At 39.7% G+C, this 21,635-nt stretch overlaps 1 protein-coding gene across 9 annotated transcripts in view; it reads right to left on the bottom strand.

Moving 5' to 3' along the window:
- The window catches only part of lama2 (laminin, alpha 2), a 222,887-nt gene extending 202,134 nt beyond the window's left edge, over window positions 1-20,753 (bottom strand). For all 9 annotated transcript variants that reach the window (XM_037750093.1, XM_037750096.1, XM_037750095.1 and 6 more), the window contains exon 1: window positions 20,589-20,753. In XM_037750093.1, coding sequence (XP_037606021.1) covers window positions 20,589-20,655 — 67 coding nt within the window. In that variant the 5' untranslated portion in view covers window positions 20,656-20,753. The remainder of the gene's footprint in view (window positions 1-20,588) is intronic.
- Window positions 20,754-21,635: the final 882 nt, after the last annotated feature.

Here is a 21,635-nt window from a genome sequence, read left to right as displayed (position 1 = left end):
ATGTGAGACAGAACAGATTTGATTAGAGCGCTCCAAACTTCTCCTACAGTATTGATGAACAGCTGTTAAGTCTATGACACAAACCATAGAGGCGTCTGTTGTGAAACAGATGGAATTTCTGCTGCACTATATTTTACAAAACAATAAATCACACACCAACAGAGAGAGAAAGGAAGTAAGTGTTATTAAATGAGGGTGTCTGTGAGTGTACTGTGAGTAACACACAAATGTTAGTGGTGGTTGTAACTAGCACCCGAGAACCAGTCGGTCCATATCTAGCAACAGTACATGTGCTTCAGGCTGTACCTACTGTATATACATGTAACTGTATACTGTACATTAGGGGTGGGAATCACCAGAGGCCCCACGACACAATATTATCTCAATACCTAAGTCATGATACAATCTTATTGTGATTTTAAACATTTTGTGATATGCTGTGAGATATGAGTATTGTGATAAGATATAGTTTGCAGTTTGTCAACATCTGTTTTACCTAATAAGATACAGTTTTCACTCTGTTCATCTCAGAGTTTTCATTCACATATATTGAGGTCAGAGGTCAAGGGACCCTTTTGAAAATAGCCAGGCTACTTTTTCTCCTCCAAAATGTAACGTAACTTTGGAGCATTATTTAGCGTACTTCCCGACAAGCTAACATGTCGATTTCTTAGGTTTTTCTAGTTTCATATGACACCAGTATCTAGCTTTAAGACTGAGCACGCTACAACCTCTGAAAGACAGAATAGCGGCCGGGCCCGCCAGCAGGACATCAGATTGTTAGGAGGTTAATAGTAGGGATGCACCGATCCAACTTTTTCAGTCCTGATACCGATAGCTATACCTGCCAATACCAAGAACCGATCCGATGCCAGTGTTTAATTAATAAGCTGTATGCCTAACTGTGTGGAAGTGACTGGGATCATTCTGTTATGTGTAAGGAAATGACAGGCTTGACTTAAACATTGCTTTCCTAACTTTGTAAAACAAAATGTAACTAATAAATACATCATTAATTAATAAATAATATATTGTATGACAGCAGCTTGGTAAAAAATCTTAAAAATTAACAGGAATAACAATTCAGCTTTTAAAAAACCTTTTAAATGCAGCAAAAAATTGGTCAAAACGTAAACAGGAATTTAAATTCCAGTATATAATGTATATAGTATGTAAACATAGAATTGAATTTAATAGATCGGCACCATTGCCACCAATATCCGATCCAGCTATTTGAGTCAGTATTGGCCCGATATCCGATTCGGTATCGGTGCATCCCTACTTAATAGTTTATATAATAAAAGATCAATACTTGATGTCTGTGTATCGATACAATATAGCCACGAGAAATATCGCAATACTATGCTGGATAAATTTTTTCCCCCACCCCTAGTATACACTCACCGGCCACTTTATTAGGTACAAAGTGTACCTAATAAAGTGGCCGGTGAGTATATGTGCTCATTACAGTGACACTTTCCGAAAACTGCAATTCAGTGGTAAACTTAGCAACACAGAGCTCATTGTAAATTGTGCAGGATCTTTGGAGAGTGATTAAAGGGCCCCGTCACCCCCCCACCCCAGATGCTTATACGCTTATAGCGCTGGTCAAGGATCTCCAGCAGTTAAATCGTGATTAAGTGTTGCAATCTCTTTTTTTTTTATCCCCTTTCCTCTAATTAACCTACTTGCATTTCATTTGATACCTTTCTACATTTCCCAAGATGCATTTGCCTAGAGTGTAGTAGACTTGTTTTATTCAGCTGTTGGTTGAGCACCAGCAGTCTGCCAATAATTTTATGTAGGCCACCTGGAAATTAGCTCCACCACGGTTCCACAATAACTTCAAAAGTTTGTTGAATGTGATTTCCAGACTGTGTTTAACACAGGCTTGTGATATTTATACATGTTTAATATGAAATAGTGTTCACAAATGAACACTTTTACAGATTTAACACATGAATGTAGCTGGTAATCGAAACAAATATTTAAATACAAAATACAATAATTTATTTCCTAACTATTTGAATTGTGTGTTTTAATGCAAGTAACCACTATAGATGACAATAACAGTACAGTACCCCCAAATAATAGGGCTCCCCCGGAAGCTTCGGTGTAATTTTAACACTGGAAGTTACCATGCATACAATATCTTTTATATCTTTTATACATATTGAACATTGAATGACATCAGTTCTGAAATGATCTTCCTTTGTTTACCGCAAAGATTTCAAAAGTGGCAGATAAAAAAAAATACTTGCCTGCCACAGTGGCACGCAGTAAAAAGAGTTTTAATTTCAGACTCCTGACTGTGACTATATCCTGACAGTAGCACATGAGACAGTTAAAGGGACTATTTGTAACTTTCAGAAATGCTGCTTAACAGCGACACCTGTGGCCTTGAAATCAAAGAAAGTCAGCGTCGAGCTCGCGCTTGCTCGCTCTACATAGACATGAACGAGCATCGCTTAAAACAGTGAGGCGACAGACATCAGCTAAAACCACAATATCACTCTATATTTCAGCTGCTTGGCAGTAATGTTAGCAGACCAGACGAAGGTCTCTCCATGCAACAATGCTGATCCTAGTGTTGGCTTTTCCTGCTCAACGCAGGCTTCAGCAGCGGGGCTCCTCAACAAGTTACGTTATCGCCTCCCGACCGCAGCCGAAGACACCGGCACCCGGTCGGTAACGAGACGATAACGTAGCTCGTTGAGGAGCCCCGTCACTTCAGAAGACACGGGAAACCTCTGTTAGTCTGGAGGAGCTGCAGCAGTTATTTCTGCACAAACGTCCACTCTACATTCACTAGATATTCTCAGAGCTAAACTAACTCTCCTGCAGTGTGGAGTGAGAGCGCGTTCACGTCTAGAGGTGGAGCGAGACAGCGAGACAGCGAGGACGCGCGCGCTGTCTGAGTGAAGGAGAGCAGGCAGCGGAGACGAGGCTCCGGCCACACGCGAGCGCGCATATGCGAACGCGCATGTGTGCCGACCCGCTACATTTATACGCTTAAAAAGTTACAAACAGTCCCTTTAATCTGTGAAAAAAAAATCATGTTCCTCTGTGTTCTTTGCAAGATTTCACCACGCCTGAAGTAAAACAACGAATCAGAGCCGAGCAGTCTCTAAAGCAGCAGCCCGAGAAACTCGTGAACTCCGATCAAACGGTCAAACAAGGTAGGCAGCGCTGATCAAATATTAATCAATATTCTGTAACAGTAATGCCTTTTTCTCACCTCAAATGTTTTCAGAAACATATTTTTAGTGTACTGTTTAGCTGTAAAATGAGAAAGTTTGTGACCCGGCAGCCATGTTGAAAACAGTCGAGCCAAAAGCAAGCACCGCCCACCGGCCGGAGCAAACTTTCATTAAAGAAAATAAAAATAAAAGTCCCAGCAGAGAGCAGAGCAGAGCCAACCCCCTCCATCTGAAACTAACAGAAGTCTTTGTTAACAGGGTCCAAGTAAGCAGAGGACAACGAGCTGGTTGAGTTGCTAGAACAGAGCAGTGGGCTCCTCTAGGAATAAATGTGCTGACGGACCACCCACCTCCCACCCACTGCCAGAACAAGCCTAGGGCTTGGCTGAATGCTTAGGTCTGCTTTCCTCTGCGGGGCCAAACAAGGTCAGCAGAAGACACATAATGTATGAGCCTCACAGATATTAAAAACTGGAATATACAAGGTTTGATAGACAGGACTCTTGAATATTTTCTTCCAACTATGTTGGCTATTTTTTGACGGAAAGGGGCATTTGCTCTTCTTCTAAGATACACTAATAGTTAAATACTTCATTGATCCAAACAGGGGAATTCCTTCCAACAATGAGGGAGGTCAAAGGTCAGATTCAACGAACAGAGCATTGCTGTATCCAACATCACTCCCTCTTTCACACATTCACTGTTGCATACTTAAAGGACCAATATGTAATATATTTACTGTAATAAATCATGAAAAATTACCGTGATATGTGATCAGAGATTAAGGAAACATGCTGAATTGAAAATCCACTCCCCACTTCAACACCCCATATGAAACAAACTTGCACACAAACGCAGCCTTCTGCAGCCATGGAAGTAAGCAAACAAACTGGATCAACAGAGATAACATTAACGTTAGATTCTACCCGACCTGAAAAGCCTCAGCACGTCTCTCTGTGGTCCGTGTGCAGCTGGGTTATCAAGGCAGAGAATATTTGAGACACACAGCCGGTGAAGTGATTCTGACTACTGCTGCTGGCCAGAGGGTAACACGGTCATGTCTAGAAGGTAACCCTCAAATTGCGAAAACGTGCGCCGCTATCAGTCACACCATAAGAGCGGACGGGCCACAGCTCCAATGTTTTGAATATGGACTGCTGTGACCTATTTTAAGCGCTAGCTGTCAGTCCTACATATTGTTCCTTTAATAAACAATCATTAGTTTACTGCATAACGAGCGGTATAATAATACTTCGGACACTGACAAAACATCTTTTTGCACCACCACCGACAACAAGGTCCTAACCTCGCTACTGATTTTGAAATTTGTTGTATATTGTTTGTAATATTTTTTAGACAGTAAATCTATCATTTATTTTTAGGCAAAAGCTTTAATCTAAATAAAATAAAAAGGGACCTGGTATTTCTTACCTCCTCAATAGGGACCTGTGAAAAACTTTATTTACATGTCACCTAAAAGTGAAGAATTACATCATTTTTTTTATGCAAAAAGTTGTCTACATGCTATGGATGCAATTGTTTTTGTTGCACACTTGAATGTCATGAAGAAATATAGTGCACTGGATGGAAAATAGGGAGTGAATTCAGATTTGAAGGTGGGAGTTTTGTGTCAAGCAAGGCAATAAATGCTCCTATATTTATCCAGCCAATCAGATATTACAGAGATATGTATACCAATGACCAAAAAGGAAACATAATCCCTCTGCAGTGATGCTGGCAGCCTCTAGGACACTCACAAACAAGATGAATCATTCCTCAGAGGTTCATCAATTTGTTTGGCATTTCAGTGTTTGTTTTTAGCCTCAATACTTTGCTCCATAAGGCCAACCATTATGAAGTCATTTAAGCACAAAACACACGACTGTACCCACGACCAGCGGCTACATCTCTGCCAACCTCATTGTGCCATGAACAGGAAATGGCATTGTGGAATAATTCACCCGGTACCAGCCTTGTCCAATCACAGACCGGTGCCCAAAATTCCCGTGTGTCGCCGGTCTATTATTGCAGGGCTGCAAAGGCTCTGCGGCCCCCGTCCACACACACACACACACACCACTTTTCACATATTTCATCTTGTGTCAGATGTGAACATTTGCTCTGCATTAGGCTCTCTGTGGGTTTGCCTTGGACCAGAATAATGGAAATACAAAAAATATAATAGAAATGTGAAATTACATACAGAATATGTCCCTCTCTCTCTCTGTGCACACGCACACACAATATTGATGAGAAAAGCAACTGGAATAATGGAAAAGCAAAAATGTACAGTATACGCAGCACATAGCTCTTTCTTCTTCCTTCACTCGACTTCTGCCTGCCTGTGTTTTCACTCTGTCACACACCTACACACACACACACACAGAGGTGTGTATAAATGTTAAATCCATAGCTAACCAGGCCAGTCTAATAGACTCTTATTCCTCTGATGCTTTATCAGCTCAATCACACAAACATTCAGCCCCAAAATAATGGCCTTTCTGTTTGCTGCCTCTTTCTGTGTGTGTGCATGTGTGTGTGTGTGCTTCTATCTCAGAGCTGTGCTGCAAAGCCTGTGTGTGCACTGCATACAGATCTGTCACTAAAGCCAGAAATGGCAATTGTTGGGTTAGGAGGTCCAAGACGTTCATTCATTCATTTATCCGCCTGTCAGTCAAGCCGTCTGTACATATTTGATTTTAATTAAAAGTTACAAATGTGCAAAAACTACAGAGTGCCAGGTAGTGAAGGAACACACACCAGTTTTAGCAATTAAATGGTGATCAACTGAGTTTAGGATGTTCGATAAGGACCTCTAGCATTGGAGTTAAAGTGGTTATTTGCAGGATAACTGAAATCAAATAGAGTATCTTGAATTTTGTGTGAATAAAGGCTAGGGCTGGGACGATTCACCTATATCCCGATTCGATACCATCACGATACTTGGGTGCCGATTTGATGTGTCTTGTGATTTTTAAGTGTTGCAATTCTACAAGTATTGTGATAACTTTTTAAAAATTATAGACCATGGGAAAAAGTTTAATCATAAACTTCTAGGGACTTTTACTTTGGAAAATATCTAAATTAATACAGTAAGAATGTTTGATTTTCAGCATGTATGTAGTCAGAGATGTCCTGAAGTCAAATATATCCGTCATTGTCAGGAGAATTATAAGGCACATGTAATGTTTTATACTTCTGGTGAATATAATCCAATCAATTTTATTTCCATATACTTTATGTATTTTGTATAAACAGTTCCCTTTGTTAACACTTTATTTTGAAAACCAGACGTAGTCACACGTGTATACTTCCTCTAACTTCTCCAAGACTGTCGCTAGCTCTCCCGTCAGCTCCGTTCTCTTTATACATCCATGGTCAGCTCCATCGGGGCCGTTTGAATGCATTTACCATAAATGGCAGTATATGGGTGCTCTACAGTTGTAGCGTCGGACAATTAGACGATGGAGATGAGAGTGACGGCTGGCTTGACCGCACAGATTTAAAATGTGATGGAGTAGGTCGTATCCAGGTGGACCCTCTGCCGTTTTCTACTTTCTTGTTTCAGTTTACTGCAGCCGGTTAACGGATATGGAACGGATATAACGTCTCATTACTCAGACTACAACAATAAAAGTGGTAACTTCCTTCTACCTCCGCATAGACTCAAATGAAGCAAATACAGTATATCAATTCTGGCATTAAAAAATGTATTTCAAAATCTACTCTCCTCTGTACGTCTAAGACTTTGGTGCAAACTGTCCAAACCCTCTCTGTATATGGCTAGGTACTCTGACTTGGACCACACACCAGACTGAGTCCATGATGTAGAGGACGGTGACCCTGACAGGTCAAAGGTCATGAATGTGAGAGGTCAGAGGCTGTTTTAATATTGAAGGTCATGACCCAAAATCATCACAGCTGGACACACACAAAGGAAACAACACATGCAACAACAAACACTCAAAGGCATTCTCTAACAATTTCTTTCAATGTTTCTTACACACACAGAGTCTGAAAACCATGTTGTGACCATGTGTTGAACAAGGATGTCGTGGGCAAGGTAATTGGTCATTTCTAGCAGCCACTAAAACCAGCCGGTATCAATCTATACACGACTTCAGAGGAACAGCAGTCTAACAAGAAGCCTCGGCTCAGACATTGTGACCACAGAGGCCCACAGCAGACTTGCCAACTAAAGTATAAAAATCTGCTTTTGAAACACGATCCACAAAGCATTTTGATGTTGGTGGGAGTCTGGCACATTGGCTTTCTGTCGACGTCGAGGGGACCCTTTATATCATTCTGTAAAGGTTTTGGTTTTTTCACTTCTTTCAATAAAATGAAGAAAAAACTGCGCTAAATGACATGTAAAAAACTGATGTTTTTTGCTGCGTCCCCAGGTCTTTTCTATCTAGAGTAGGCTTTATAAAATGGGTTAGCAGCTTTGAATATGACTGAGTTTTGAATATTTGTTTGGGAGTGAGGACTCCATTGTGAAGCCACAACAAAGCCATTGAATCAGAGTGTGTACAGACAATAAGCTAATCATTTTAACATGTGTAGGCCATGTGTGTTGCATTGAATGAACTGCAGGAGGAGTCACAGTTGGCAGTATTGTGTCGTCTTAACACTTTGAAGAAGAATTGAGTACTCCAAATCAAACGACCAAATGAGAACAACAATTTTCTGATATAACGCCCCCCATTGGCAAAACAACCTAATATTGTCAGTGCCTTCTAAAGCCGGTTAGGTTTAGGCAAAAAAAGACGTGGTTAAAGTAAGGGAAAGATTATGCTTTGGGTTAAAATTACTATTTTGCGAAGATGAGTGGACCTTCGTCATGTCCATGTCATGGATAAAATAATAACTACTAGGTAAAGAACGATTGTGGTCACGGTTAAAAGAAACCAACGTTGACTGTCAGTTGGAAACAAGAAACAAACTGTGGTGAATACCCGTGTCAAAGTCTGATTTTGTGGCTCTATAACAACAATTTCCTTACAACCGCTAAAGGTCTTTGACACTTGAACATAAACATGTCATTATTGCGCATTTGCCGACCGACTGATCGTGTTGGATAAACATCCATACATCTGCTAGCAGCTAATGCAGCATGACTTGACATGTGGAGTGTTAGTGGAGAAGACGTTGTTGTTCCAGTACATATGACTATTCAGTACAGGAACACACAAATACTACAAATTCCAAGTTCATGCAGGTTTTTTTCTGGGGAAAGGAGACAATTTTGGTGAGAATTCCCAGGAAATACTGTAGAAGAGTAGACCTAAATTACCAGTATTCAACCCTATTAACAAATCATCGGTGTCAAAATATGCATGTATTTTCTGATTTTGTGAATTTGAGTTTGCACCCATCAAATTCATGCTTTGACTGTGATTATATTTACGTCATACCCACATCTCTGACTTAACATCTGTTAATTTAAATCTAGGATTACTTACTATAAACCTACAATAGTTATGATGAACCTGATTATCACGTGATTCATCCAAAACCTGATCATCTCTGATTGAAATAAACCACGTTGGTGCACTCCACAGTTGTAGCTAAACCACTTACATGAAACATAATGAGAGCTGAGAGGAAAAAACAGCCCCGGACCAGAATCAACAAACTGAGAACTAGTTCCCAAAGTCTAACTCAGAAAAAAAAGCATACACACAAACCAAAACCCAACAAACTAAAAAATTCCAAAATAGAGCTGGGGGGCATCCGTCTTGCTTTATGGCTGTCTTTGAACTGCCTGTGTCAGACAGATTTCTCCTGTAAAAAGACAGCTTGCTCTCAGTGTGTTCGCTGTGGATAAACAGAGGTTTTGAACCGAAGTGATTTGAGCTGGAAAAGAGCAATAAGACCTCCAGAAACCGACGGTGAAGGAGTAGCAAGACAAACAAACTGAGGCCAGACTCTGAGCTCTGCTTTGGCCGCAGAGGTTGTCAGCGGTTCTCCTACATAGGATGAAAGATAGATAGCAGAGAGGAGGAAGAGGAGGAGGAGGAGGTGAGGGGGGGAAATGTACAAAGGGGCACAGAGGAGAGGGGGAAGGATGTGAAATAGAGAAACAGCAAAGCACAGAAGATGTACAAGAAGTCCACCATCAGCCAAAATTAATAAATTTTCCTAATGTACTATTGACTTTTTAGAAGATTAAGACAAACATTTAGGTCCGGACTTCGTCAAACAATGCACAAATCAGCATAGGAGAGGATAATCAGGAGGCCAAGGAATGAAAGGAGAGAAGGACAGAAAGGAGGGACAGGAAAGAAAGAAGTAGGCGAGAGGGGACGAAGGATTATGAGCAGCGGAGGAGGGGAAAGTGTCTACGAGTGTGTGTGCGTGTGTGCGTGTGTGTGTGTGTGTGTATATGTGTGTGTAGGGGGGCTCATTATTGACACCATGTGTTACCACAGGAAGCTCCTTGGGAAAATATAAGCACCCAGAAAGATCAGAGAGCGAGACAGAGATGAGAGGACGACACAGAGAAAGAAAGATGAAGAAACGGAGGTCATGCCAAAGTCTTTGCAGCTGCAGGCGTGTATGTTTGTGCGTGTTTGTTCGTGTGTGTGTGTGTGTGTGTGTGTGTGTGTGTGTGTAAGGGTCAGTAGCCTCTGTTTTAGCAGCTGTACATCTGTATGTCAGGCGTGCAGTGTTTTAGCCACAAAGTCACGGGGTCAAATCCCGCAGCGAACATGCACTCAGATCTATCTATTCATCCATCATAGACTTGCATACATACATAATTCAAATGAACACTGTCCGTTTCACCAGAAGGCTTGTTAAAGTTCAGCTTCTTCAAAAAGTCGCAATAAAACACTTGAAACAAGTGAAACAAGACTGCCTTTTTATCCGGGGAAGAAAACAGCATGAAAAAATCAGACTAGTCTACCAGTATTAGTTTTAAAGCTAGAGTGAAGATACTGGTATCATATGAAACTAAAAAACCTAATGAATCCATTTATACCAACCATGTCATATTAGCTTGTTGCAAAGGAGATTAAATAACGCTCCAAACTTACACTAAATTTTGGCGAGGAAAAACTGTCATGGCCATTTTCAAAGGGGTCCCTTGACCTCTGACCTCAAGATATGTGAATGAAAATGGGTTCTATGGGTACCCATGAGTCTCCCCTTTACAGACATGCCCACTTTATGATAATCACATGCAGTTTGGGGCAAGTCATAGTCAAGTCAGCACACTGACAGCTGTTTTTGCCTGTTGGGCTGCAGTTTGCCATGTTATGATTTGAGCATATTTTTTATGCTGAATGCAGTACCTGTGAGGGTTTCTGGACAATATCTGTCATTGTTTTGTGTTGTTAATTGATTTCCAAGCATAAATATATACATACATTTGCATAAAGCAGCATATTTGTCCACTCCCATGTTGATAAGAGTATTAAATACTTGACAAATCTCCCTTTAAGGTACATTTGGAACAGATAAGAAATGTGCAATTAATTTGCGATTAAGCGCGATTAAATATTTTAATCCATTGACAGCCCTGCTTATTTCATGACTTATTTCCAAGAAACTTATCAGCACATCTCTGGTAAACAAAAGATTTAAAGTGGTGTTTTTGTGTGATTTCTTTGTGGAAAAACAAAGTTTTACAGATCTGTTGATTAAATCAACTAATCTGTTAGTCGATAAAATTGTTAGTCCACTAAGAATTTCTTTGGTTGAGGTCAGCCTTACTTTTTACTCCCAAGGAGTAACCTACATTTTGCTCTTTACTATTCAACTTAGCTACCCTGTAGGCTAAAAGTCAAATGCTGCTGGAGAGCAATTTACCCACACAGCAGCAGCCGAATGAGACCATCAAACTGCACTGGACTCATGCTTCAGAGTGAAGATGGGTCATTTTGCTATTTCTGCTCACTGAAATGCCCCACTGAAATTTACAAGTTGGAGTACATGCGACATGACTTCACAAGATACTCATTTTGATCTAGATATTTTTTACTTTTCAACGTGGAGCACTGATGCTATTAAACACATTTACTTACATTAATTTCCATTATTTTTCATATACAGTATATTGTGGATGAAATAAGGAATGTATTCAAACTAAAGCTGGGAGTTGTACTCCAACCAGCAAAGTTTGTCAATCAACATGTTGTACAATTTATTTTCTACAAATCCATATCACAGTTGTGCTTATTTTTTAGGCACAGTAAACAGCCACGGTGCAGTAGCTTGTACAAACACACATGCACACCCTGTATGAACTCACATGCACACACACTTCACCAATTCATCAACTCATGCTTTCTGTGTCTAAGCCCACACTAGAATGGAGCTGGGCAGAGCAGCTATTGTGTCCCTGGTAGAATTAACTATTGATTTTCTCCTCAGCATTATCAATGCTGTTCTGACAACAAAACAGCCAGGAAACACTCACACACACATGGGCGTATACACACACACACACACATGCACAGGCCTAGATTCTGTTCAGTGTGAGATGTGCTTTGTAGGAGGCGGCACAGCCACGCGGGGAAAGTCAAATATTAACACGCTATTGTAATAAGCACACTAACAAATACGCAAACAATGATGCAGGCAAATCATCAAACATGCAAAACAAACTGAAGCAAATGTTTTGAGTCTCATCACACATGCATTAGGATGAACACTGTCCCATGGACATTAGACTGTGTTTATGCATCACATGTTTATGCATAGCTTGTGCAATCAGAACGTAACCTTCGTGAACATCCGTACTGTAGACCTACTGTACATCATTCCATTACTCCTGGCACTATTTGTATTTAAACAACTGAGACTATAATCCCCTTTTCTTTCTGCAGTAAAGAGAAAGCCGCTACTTGTCCTACTACATTTTACTGAAACAGAAATACATGTCAAATAGGGATGCACCGATACCGGATCGGATATCTGGCCGATACTGACTTCAATAGCTGGTTTAACCTTTTACCTGTTTACCTGTTTTAGTCGCACACTCACAAAGAATGATCGCATATGCAACCATTTTGGTGGCAGTCTGCAGCCCTGCTGTGATTTATTTATATTCTACATGTAGCACTCCTGATACTTAGTTCAATTCCAAAAGTATTATATTGTCAGAGCACACTTTATTTTTTTAAATCAGGAGGTATCACTTAGCTGCAAGCCAGCGTCCTGACCTACTTCTGCCCCACACTGTCACAGGTGTCACAAAAAAAACAACCCGACTAAGATTTAAAATGTCAAAGTCAGTGCCACCAAACCCCTCTCTCTCTTTTTTCTCCTCCAGCTTCGTGTCTCTCTTATTGACAGGAAGGATACAGCACCGTTCCAACTTAGCACCTGGCTAATTTTAGCTCCCAGAGGATTCCTCTAAAGTACACAGACACACACACACACACACACCTGTTGGTGCTCATGTGATCTGTGTCTTTGGCACAATGTCATCGATTAATTCTTGGCTGCCTTGAAGCCAATGACAACTTCAAAAACACGGTCTGACAGGAAGCTACAAACATATACAAACATACACATAACGAGTGCTTTAATGAGACGAATCTCATATATCAAATCTGCCAAAATAAGATTATTTTAAAAGTGCAAGCAGACACACGCGTACACCAAGTGCCAGGTTGATAGTAAAACTCCAAGACGCCACGTAATTAAAAAACCAGGACAGACTTTTATTTCTGGTGGGAGGCCTGATGAATGATGAAGGACGAGCGTTAAATGTTAACTTTTATAATTCAATCAAAAGTGTGTCGCAGCAAAAACACCACAGATACTCCACTATACTACAGTTCCCCTTTCTTCCCATAATTATACACTGTCAGTTTAAATAGAATAAGACATAAAACTCAATGTCCTTGTAAGGTGCAGCCAACACACAGATCACATTGTTTTGGCAACACATTTGTCCAAAGTGAATTACATTTACATACACGCATCTGGAGTAGGGATGCACCGATACCGATACCGATACCGATACCAGTATCGGGATTCGGGTCCGATACTGTGCTCATGTACTCGTACTCGTACTCGAAAAACGACTTCAATACAACGGCACCGATACCACTTTACGACAGTGTGACGTTAACCTCTCGTCACCATCTTTCGGGTCCTCACGCTCCACGTCCCCGATGGTGTGGGCGAAACTTTTACTTTCACTTCATTGCGCCACGGGGTTTTCCTTGCACCCTCTGACTCACGCGTGCGTTAGACTCCTTGGTCCGTGTTTCAAGACGGGTGGGGTGGGTTGCCGACATCGCCGCAGACCCCTGGCGCCTTTTACGTGGGCCGCGGCACAACGATGTTGGGGCGCACTAAGGACAGTCTACCCCGGCGACGGGAGAGAGGGCGCAGCGAGCCTTCTGTCCACGGTGTGGCGAGGTCCAGGTGGGCAGTGCTGTAAAGCTGCGGCCGCGAGCCACATTCGCCCTGAGCCTTTCCAAGCCGACCTAGAGCCGGTCGCCGGTAGTATGCGGGACTCCCCAGCCTGCCGTGTGTCGCTCACACCCTCCAGCTGGCTGTTAACGAGGGTCTTGTGGCACAGAGAAGTATTTGTACCGGTACTCGGTATCGGCGAATACCCAAATGTAAGTACTTGTACTTGTACTCGGTCTGAAAAAAAGTGGTATCGGTGCATCCCTACTCTGGAGAAATTCAGCATCTATTCAAGACTGAAGATGAAGATGTGAAAGACTCATTCTAAGCTAAGGAATATAAAACAATTCTTAGTTTCAGGTGATTAGACACTAATGAAAACATAGTTTTGAATATTATACTTCATTTCTGCAAATAGATCCCCGAAATGTTACACACTGGTCCTTTCAGTACATTTTACTGCTACAACATTTTGAATGCAGGATTTCTACTTGTAATTCTACACTCTGGTATTGCTACTTTTACTTAAGTAAAGCATCTGAATACTTCTTCCACCACTGATATGGTGTGAATGGGACTGTAGGAGTAACAAATGAGCGTGTAATGTTTGTATTTATTCCAACCCCACTCTAAAATACAGCACTCATGTATCCATAATCTGCATTCATTTGCATGTTTTAACAAAACTATATAATTTTGCCAAATAGACCTAACCCATTATTACAGCACATAGCCAACTAGACTGAACTAAACTGTTGTGAATCCTTCCAATCTTCCTGATTTCTTTCCTTCCCTCCTTCCTTCCCTCCTTCCTTCCCTCCTTCCCTTCCGTCTTATTTTCTAGGACACATTGATTATATTCAGTGAGTTTTGTGTCCCAGGCTGAGAAAGTCTGAGCGCGATCCCTCTGGTGTATTCCATCAAATCCACTCAGCTAAGCTCGGCTGCTTTCACATTAACATAGCAGACTGAGATCAACATATTTTAGAAACATTATGACATTGGGATGAATTCACTCCATAAAAAAGTTGATTTCTCTGATGGGCAGAGAGAAACGCTCTGGATTCACATCACATTCACGGCGATACCTCTGGTGGCTTCACATCACATCACAGTCAGCCCGGCTTGGTTAAATCCGCATTAACATAAACGTATAAACACATCTGTAGTTGCTCTGAGGAGACCTTTTATCTGCAAATTAACTATTTTTTTTTACATTTTCAGCAGAGAAAATATTCCACAGGATCAGGCTGCACCTTTGATTATTCCAAAGTCCAATAAACATCAACAGGGAAATCAATCTGTTTTCTCTCCCTTCCTGATATGTTTGCTGTTTTGAAGATGCAGTAGGAGGTTTTCTGCAGGACAGCGATATTAAGAATAAGTCACATGGATTTGCTAAATAAAAATATGTTGATTTCTCAGTTGGTTTACAATCCTTGTCTGGATTCATTCCACACTGGGGTCTCTAGTGAGTTAACTTCATATCCATTCATGCAAATCAGGCTGCTATCATTCATATTAAGACACACATAACTCCAACGACTCAACTTTTCTGGCAACTTCTCACAACTTTTAAGATTTTCCCCGGCAACAGCCACACATTCCTGACATTTCACCATCTTTTGACAATGTAGGTGTTTGGCTGTGTCAGGCATCATACTGACCCTCAACTGATTTATTGACCAATACCAGCATCAAAACAATATGAAAACACAGTTTAGGGCCAAAAGTAATGGTCATTTTAGCTATTAATTAAAGCAATCAATCAATTAGTCTATAAAATGTCAGAAAATAGATGCCCAAGATGACATCTTTATATTATATTTTCTTCGACTAACAGTCTAACATGCCATAATTGCTCTATTTACAGTGATAAAAAAACAGGGAAAAGCAACAAATCCTCACATTTGGAGGATTTAACCAGCATATCTGGTGCTTTTTGTGTGATAAACAACTTAGTGTGATTTCAAAGTAATCCTTTTCAGCACAACAATCAAAGTTAAGGTTCTTTTTCTAAGAGTTTAACACTCTTGACTTGATGATGAAGCAACTGAAGCAAAAAAGAAGATTCACAACTATCATCACATTTAGATTTAAATGTTGATAGAACTTGATTGGTGCACAAAAATGCATCTTTCCAACTGAGACCTGCTGACTTCAGTGAGAATAGCACATACAATAATACAGAAAACCTCTCTTGTAGACTAACCAAAAACTGTAGAAAATGTTGCGTTCATGCAGCATCTCAGCACTTATAGTGAGTGAAACAATAATTAAATTACTAAAATTGTAGTCAATTTATTTTCCATTGATCGGCTAAGCGATAAATCGACTAACTGCATCAGTATTAACCCAGCTTATCCATCAATTCTGCAACAAAGTCTAATAACACGCCTGCAGGGTTTACAGTTTTCTGCCCAACTCTCCTGCAAAGTTGCTTGAATTCTTGTAACGTTGCCAAAAAAGCATCTTTTCATCATCAACAATCCATCTGTCTCCTCAAACTCGCATAAGAAACTTTTTTGATTCTGTGGAAACTGTTTCAAAAGCTTCCATTTCCAACTTTCCGTTGAGTTTGTGTATACTTCCAATCTCCCTCACTAACTCCATCTTGCTGCTTCAACCTCATCCTCTCTCTCATGACCTCTGACCCTTCCGTCTACCTGTTTCACCCATCCTCTCTCCATCACTGATGTCTCCTGCGATGCCTAATAACTCTTGAACGCACCCTCCTTCCTCTCTGCTCTCTATTTCAGCCCTCCTCCTCCTCCTCTCTTTCTGATTATCTCCTGGTGTCTCTCGGAGCTCTGTCGCTGATAGAGAGCACGCCTGGCTGACACGCCTGGTAATGAGGCTCCTAATGCAGATGGCCTCTCCCGCCCTCTTCTACTCACTTTCTCTCACACACCCACACACACACACACACACACGCACACACAGACAGTATGCTATCAACACACACAGACCGCCTCCCCTCCTCCACTCTGCAGGAGGTCCAGAGCTCTCCTGGGTTAAACAGTAGCTGGAGACGTTTTGAAGAGGATAAATAGGAAAAAGCCTGACGAGCACTAAATTTGTCTCATCTTTCAAGCGACAGTCACCGACACCAAACCCTCGCTCCTCACACACACATGCAAACAAACCCTTCACACACTAATATGTTCAAACAGCTTACCGATCCTCTTCCTATATTCTACGTAGGGGTGTAACGATTCATCTACTACGTCAATGTGTCGATTTATATTCCTACGATTCAACTACATCGGTAGGTACTCGGAAATTTGTCCTTCACAGGGGAAGTATATCAATCTAAAATTGATTTGCAAGGTAAATAATGTATTGTATCGATACTAAGAATTTGCACCTTGTATTTAAGCACAACAAACGTTATATGGATGTATTTTTTAGCACTTTTGATAGTAAAGGAATGTTAAACGTTACTCCGGTTCACTCTCCCTGTGTATGACGTCGTCGTCATGCGGCACCAGCGCCAATCTCAGAAAGACGTCGACAAAACGAAGCACGGCGGGGAAAAGCCAGACGAGCGGGAGAGCACCTACTGAGATGCCATGCACTTTATTTTTTGTTAAATATTATTGCTCTACCATTTATACTGAAAATGAGAACAGAAGCATCAGGTAGCAGCTTGAATAGAAGTTGGTTTATTTTATTTTTTGTTAAATATTACACTGCCTTGTATCTTGAGAACTGAACAAGCGAGTCCTTAAGTTGCACTTTTTATTATTTTCAAATAAAAGGTGTATGTATTTGCCCTTTATCGTTGTGTTTACTTGTTTATATCCACAATTAATTTATCCCTGCCTCCCCTACAAGACAAACTTTGAGGAATCCTGACCTGCACTGTCCAATATCCAGCTATTTATTTTACAGTCACATTGATTTTTGGCAAAAAAATGTAAAAACGTATTGTTACACCCCTTACACACAAACATGCAAACAATACACACACTCATATGTTTAAACAGCTTGCCGATCATCATCATGTACTCTACAGCATTGTTGTAATAAGTGGGACAATCTGACTAATAATAACAATCCATATTCAGCATGAATATTTTGACTCTTATTGTGCACTGTGTCATATTGATTTTGTCCCAGCTGTCAATCCCCATCTCCGCTGAGGGCATTGTTGCTCATTTTTCATTGTTGACTATGTCACGGCCCTTACACACAAAAAGCACATAATTAATCCCCCACAACCTCACAAATACACAAAGTAAAAGAGCAGCAGCTCTTCTGATGTTCATTTCATGACATGATTTGATCTTTAAAAGGGTTGGTGGTTCACCTAGATGACAAAAACCCTGGCGGTATCCAGGCATGCAGATTGATGTGGGTTTTATTTGTCTGGGTTTTGAGAGATTCATCTGAGATTTCTGTCTGCACAGCAATGCAGTGGGTCTGAAATTAATTTTGTTTATGGTGCAAAGCATTGAAAATAGGGCTGTCAAAGTTAACGCAATAATAACGCGTAACTCAAATTCATTTTAACGCCACTAATTTCTTTCACCAGCGCAATCAAGCTTTCAGAGGTTGTAGCGGGCTCAGTTTTAAAGCCAGAGTGAAGATACTGGGATCATATGAAAGAAGAAGACAAAAGGAATCAATTGGTATCAACTATATGGAAATGGGTTCTATGTGAACCCACAAGTCTCCTAAGGAATAGATTGGTACCAACCATGTGAGCTTGTCGGGAAGAACGCTAAATAACGCTGCAAAGTTCCGCTAAATTTTGGTGAGGAAAAACTGCCATGGCCATTTTCAAAGGGGTCCCTTGACCTCTGACCTCAAGATATCTGGATGAAAACTCTGAGATGAACGGAGTGAAAACTGTATCTTATTGGATAAAACAGATGTTGACGAAATACATAATTTGCGGTTGAAATAAGGTGATAAATCGCAATTTATTGCAATATATCTTATGGCAATACTCAGCATATCGCAAAATTCTCTGAGCACCACAACACAAAATTCAATTCACCTTCATTGTATTGGTGTGGTGGCAAAAAAAACTCAGAAATGATATCTTATCTACAAGGCTAGATCCCACTAGAGAAAAAAAAAAGAAAGTGTATTTTCATAATTTGGGTGAACAACCTTCAAGTCATGTTGTGATTGACTGTTTACTTTCTTGGAGGAATAAACAGAGGTTAACTAGAGCACAGATGGAAACACTATATACTTCACTTTAAAATTTAAAGATCAATTGGCAACCTGAACTTCTTATCATTTGGAAAAACCAAAACCAATATGGCACACAATCATCTGATGATTTCTAACAATGGAACAGACACATATGGCCTTATACAGTAGCATACATATCAATGGCTTTAGCACCATTGTTCTTGAAACTTTCATGCCAATAAAGCCCCATTGAATTGCATTGAAAGTGTACAGTCTACATTGTGAGTGACTAATGCACCAGAACTATGTGAAAAGTTGGAAAAACAAGACTCCCCAGGGGGTAGACATAACTTTAAATGACACACAGTGCACTCTGGGTAATCATAAACTCTGTTGGCTAAGCAGTAACTGCAGAAGGCCAAAATCCAAATGACATATTTATGCTGTTGTCTGTCATGTTAACTTGATTTATGAGTCTAAAAATAACAACAGATCCAACTAGAAGTGACCCCTGATGAGTCATAATGTTTCTAAATGTTTTCTGGTCGCATACAACTAAACTTACAAGCATCTTTTTTATTTTTCTAGTTTTTAGATAGATAGATAGATAGATAGATAGATAGATAGATAGATAGAGAGATAGATAGATAGATAGATAGAGAGACACTATAAAAATACATACAATTTTACTCAAGTAAAAACGCATGGGCCTACTTTTGTAGCACCAACATGTAGGCTACTTAAAGCATCCATAATAAAAGTACCCATTGGGTTATTTTTATTTATTCATTTGTTCATTTATTTATTTTTTATTTTATTTTATTTTGTAAGCAGCATTTGTATCACCTGATAAAAGCACCTGATCTTGTGTTTTGTATGTAAAAAACTAACTTACAAGCATCTTTTCATGTGTTCTCACTTGTGTGTTTGTTTTAATATTAGGATCATTTAGCTAGCTAATATTAAGTGTTTGACACCTGATTTGCCCTCTTTTATTAACAATAAACAACCTGTAACTGTGACAGAAACAAAGTGTGATTAATTGGGAGATTATCCTGCTTACCACACTGATGTGAGGACGTTTAAAAGTCTCTCCCGTGGTCAGACATGACACTTTTCATTTAGCTAGCTAGCTAGCTAGCAGAGGTGTTACTAACCGTTAGCTAGCCGTTGGACTGATTAGCTTATTAAAGGTCTCATATTGTCAAAAGTGAGATTTTCAGGTCTTTTATATTATAAAGCAGGTTTATGTGCTATATAAATACTGTTCAACTATATAAACGCTCAATATATGGAGAAACACACAGCCCCGTATTCAGAAATTGCCCGTTTGAATCAAGCCGTTAGGATTTCTGTCCATTTGTGATGTCACAAATATATAAATATTAACTCCATTACATGATTTTAAACACAAACATTCTAAATGTGTCCCAGTTTATTTCCTGTTGCAATGTATGTGAATAACATCAGCTGACAGGAAGTAAAAATGGAACCAAACTGATGCCTAGCAACGCAGTTCCGTTGCAATTCCGTTGCAATTCCGTTGAAATGCACTAAAACGGAGCGTTTCAGACAGAGGGTGAATACAGGTATATTTAGACAGACAGTATGAGGAAAATAAAGTTGTTTTTTTTAACATTACAGCATGTAAACATGTTCTAGTAGAAACACAAAATACAAACATGAACCTGAAAATGAGCATAATAGGGGACCTTTAAGGGTAAATGAGCAGCCGGGTTAGGGTAATTGAAACCCGGGCTCATTTGGGTGTTGTTCACCGGTAAAATGTCTCTCTCCTTACCAGGTATATTGGTGTATCGATCAGTAATCTCTTATCTATCTATCACCCTCTCTGGGAGGACTCACCTCTCTGCTGGGCACGGCAGCATTGCCATAGCAACGCGGTCAGGAGCACGAGCCGGAGTCGTTTCATCTCGTGCTGTCTGGAAAAGTTTGATATCGAACCGCGCGCGCTGCTTGTGGTGTCAGAACGCTGTAGTCCTCACGCGCAGCTCTCCGTGGTGCGTTTACTGACCCAGGAAAGTTTCAGAGAAGTTCAACCAAACTCTCTCTCTCTCTCTACTACTCCTCCTCTTCCTCTCCTCTTCTCCTCCTCCTCTACAGGTTTAAAGTTGGGCCAGATGTTAATGATATAAAAAAATAAATATATATATATATGAATATATGGAATGCATATATAGAAATATATATAGAAATATATAGAAATATATAAATGTATGGAATATATATATATATATATAGAAATATATAAAAATATATAAATATTTATATATATAAATATATATATTTAAATGTATATATAAACATATATAAATATATATAAATATATGGAAATATGTAATCATAGATATGAAATCATAGATAGATAGATAGATAGATAGATAGATAGATAGATAGATAGATAGATAGATGTTTATTTTTTTAATTAAGGAAAATATTTAGATAGATAGACGAGTAAAAGTCATTCATAATTTTACTCAAGTAAAAACGCATGGGCCTACTTTTGTAGCACCAGCATGTAGGCTACTTAAAGTATCAACAATAAAAGTACCCATTGGGTTATTTTTATTTATTTATTTATTTTATTTTTATTTATTTTTGTATTTATTTTGTAAGCAGCATTTTTATCACCTGATAAAAGCACCTGATCTTGTGTTTTGTATGTTAAAAAAAATATTCTTGAAAGTTTTCTGGGCTAGCATTAAAACTTTGTCTTTCAAATGAATGTAAAATTTGAAATGTAATGGGGTAGAACTATAAAGTAGCATATAATAAATACTCAAAGTAAAGTATACCTAAAAAAGTGTACTTAAGTACAGTACTTGAGTTCATGTACTTAGTTACTTTCCACCACTGTTTACAGTTAATTAAATCATGTAAAAAAGCGTAATC

This window comes from Sebastes umbrosus, chromosome 18 (assembly GCF_015220745.1).
Source record: "Sebastes umbrosus isolate fSebUmb1 chromosome 18, fSebUmb1.pri, whole genome shotgun sequence".
In the NCBI taxonomy this organism is placed as follows: Eukaryota; Metazoa; Chordata; class Actinopteri; order Perciformes; family Sebastidae; genus Sebastes; species Sebastes umbrosus.
Note: the sequence above shows the minus strand (reverse complement) of the source record. Positions and strands in the feature narration are given on the sequence as shown.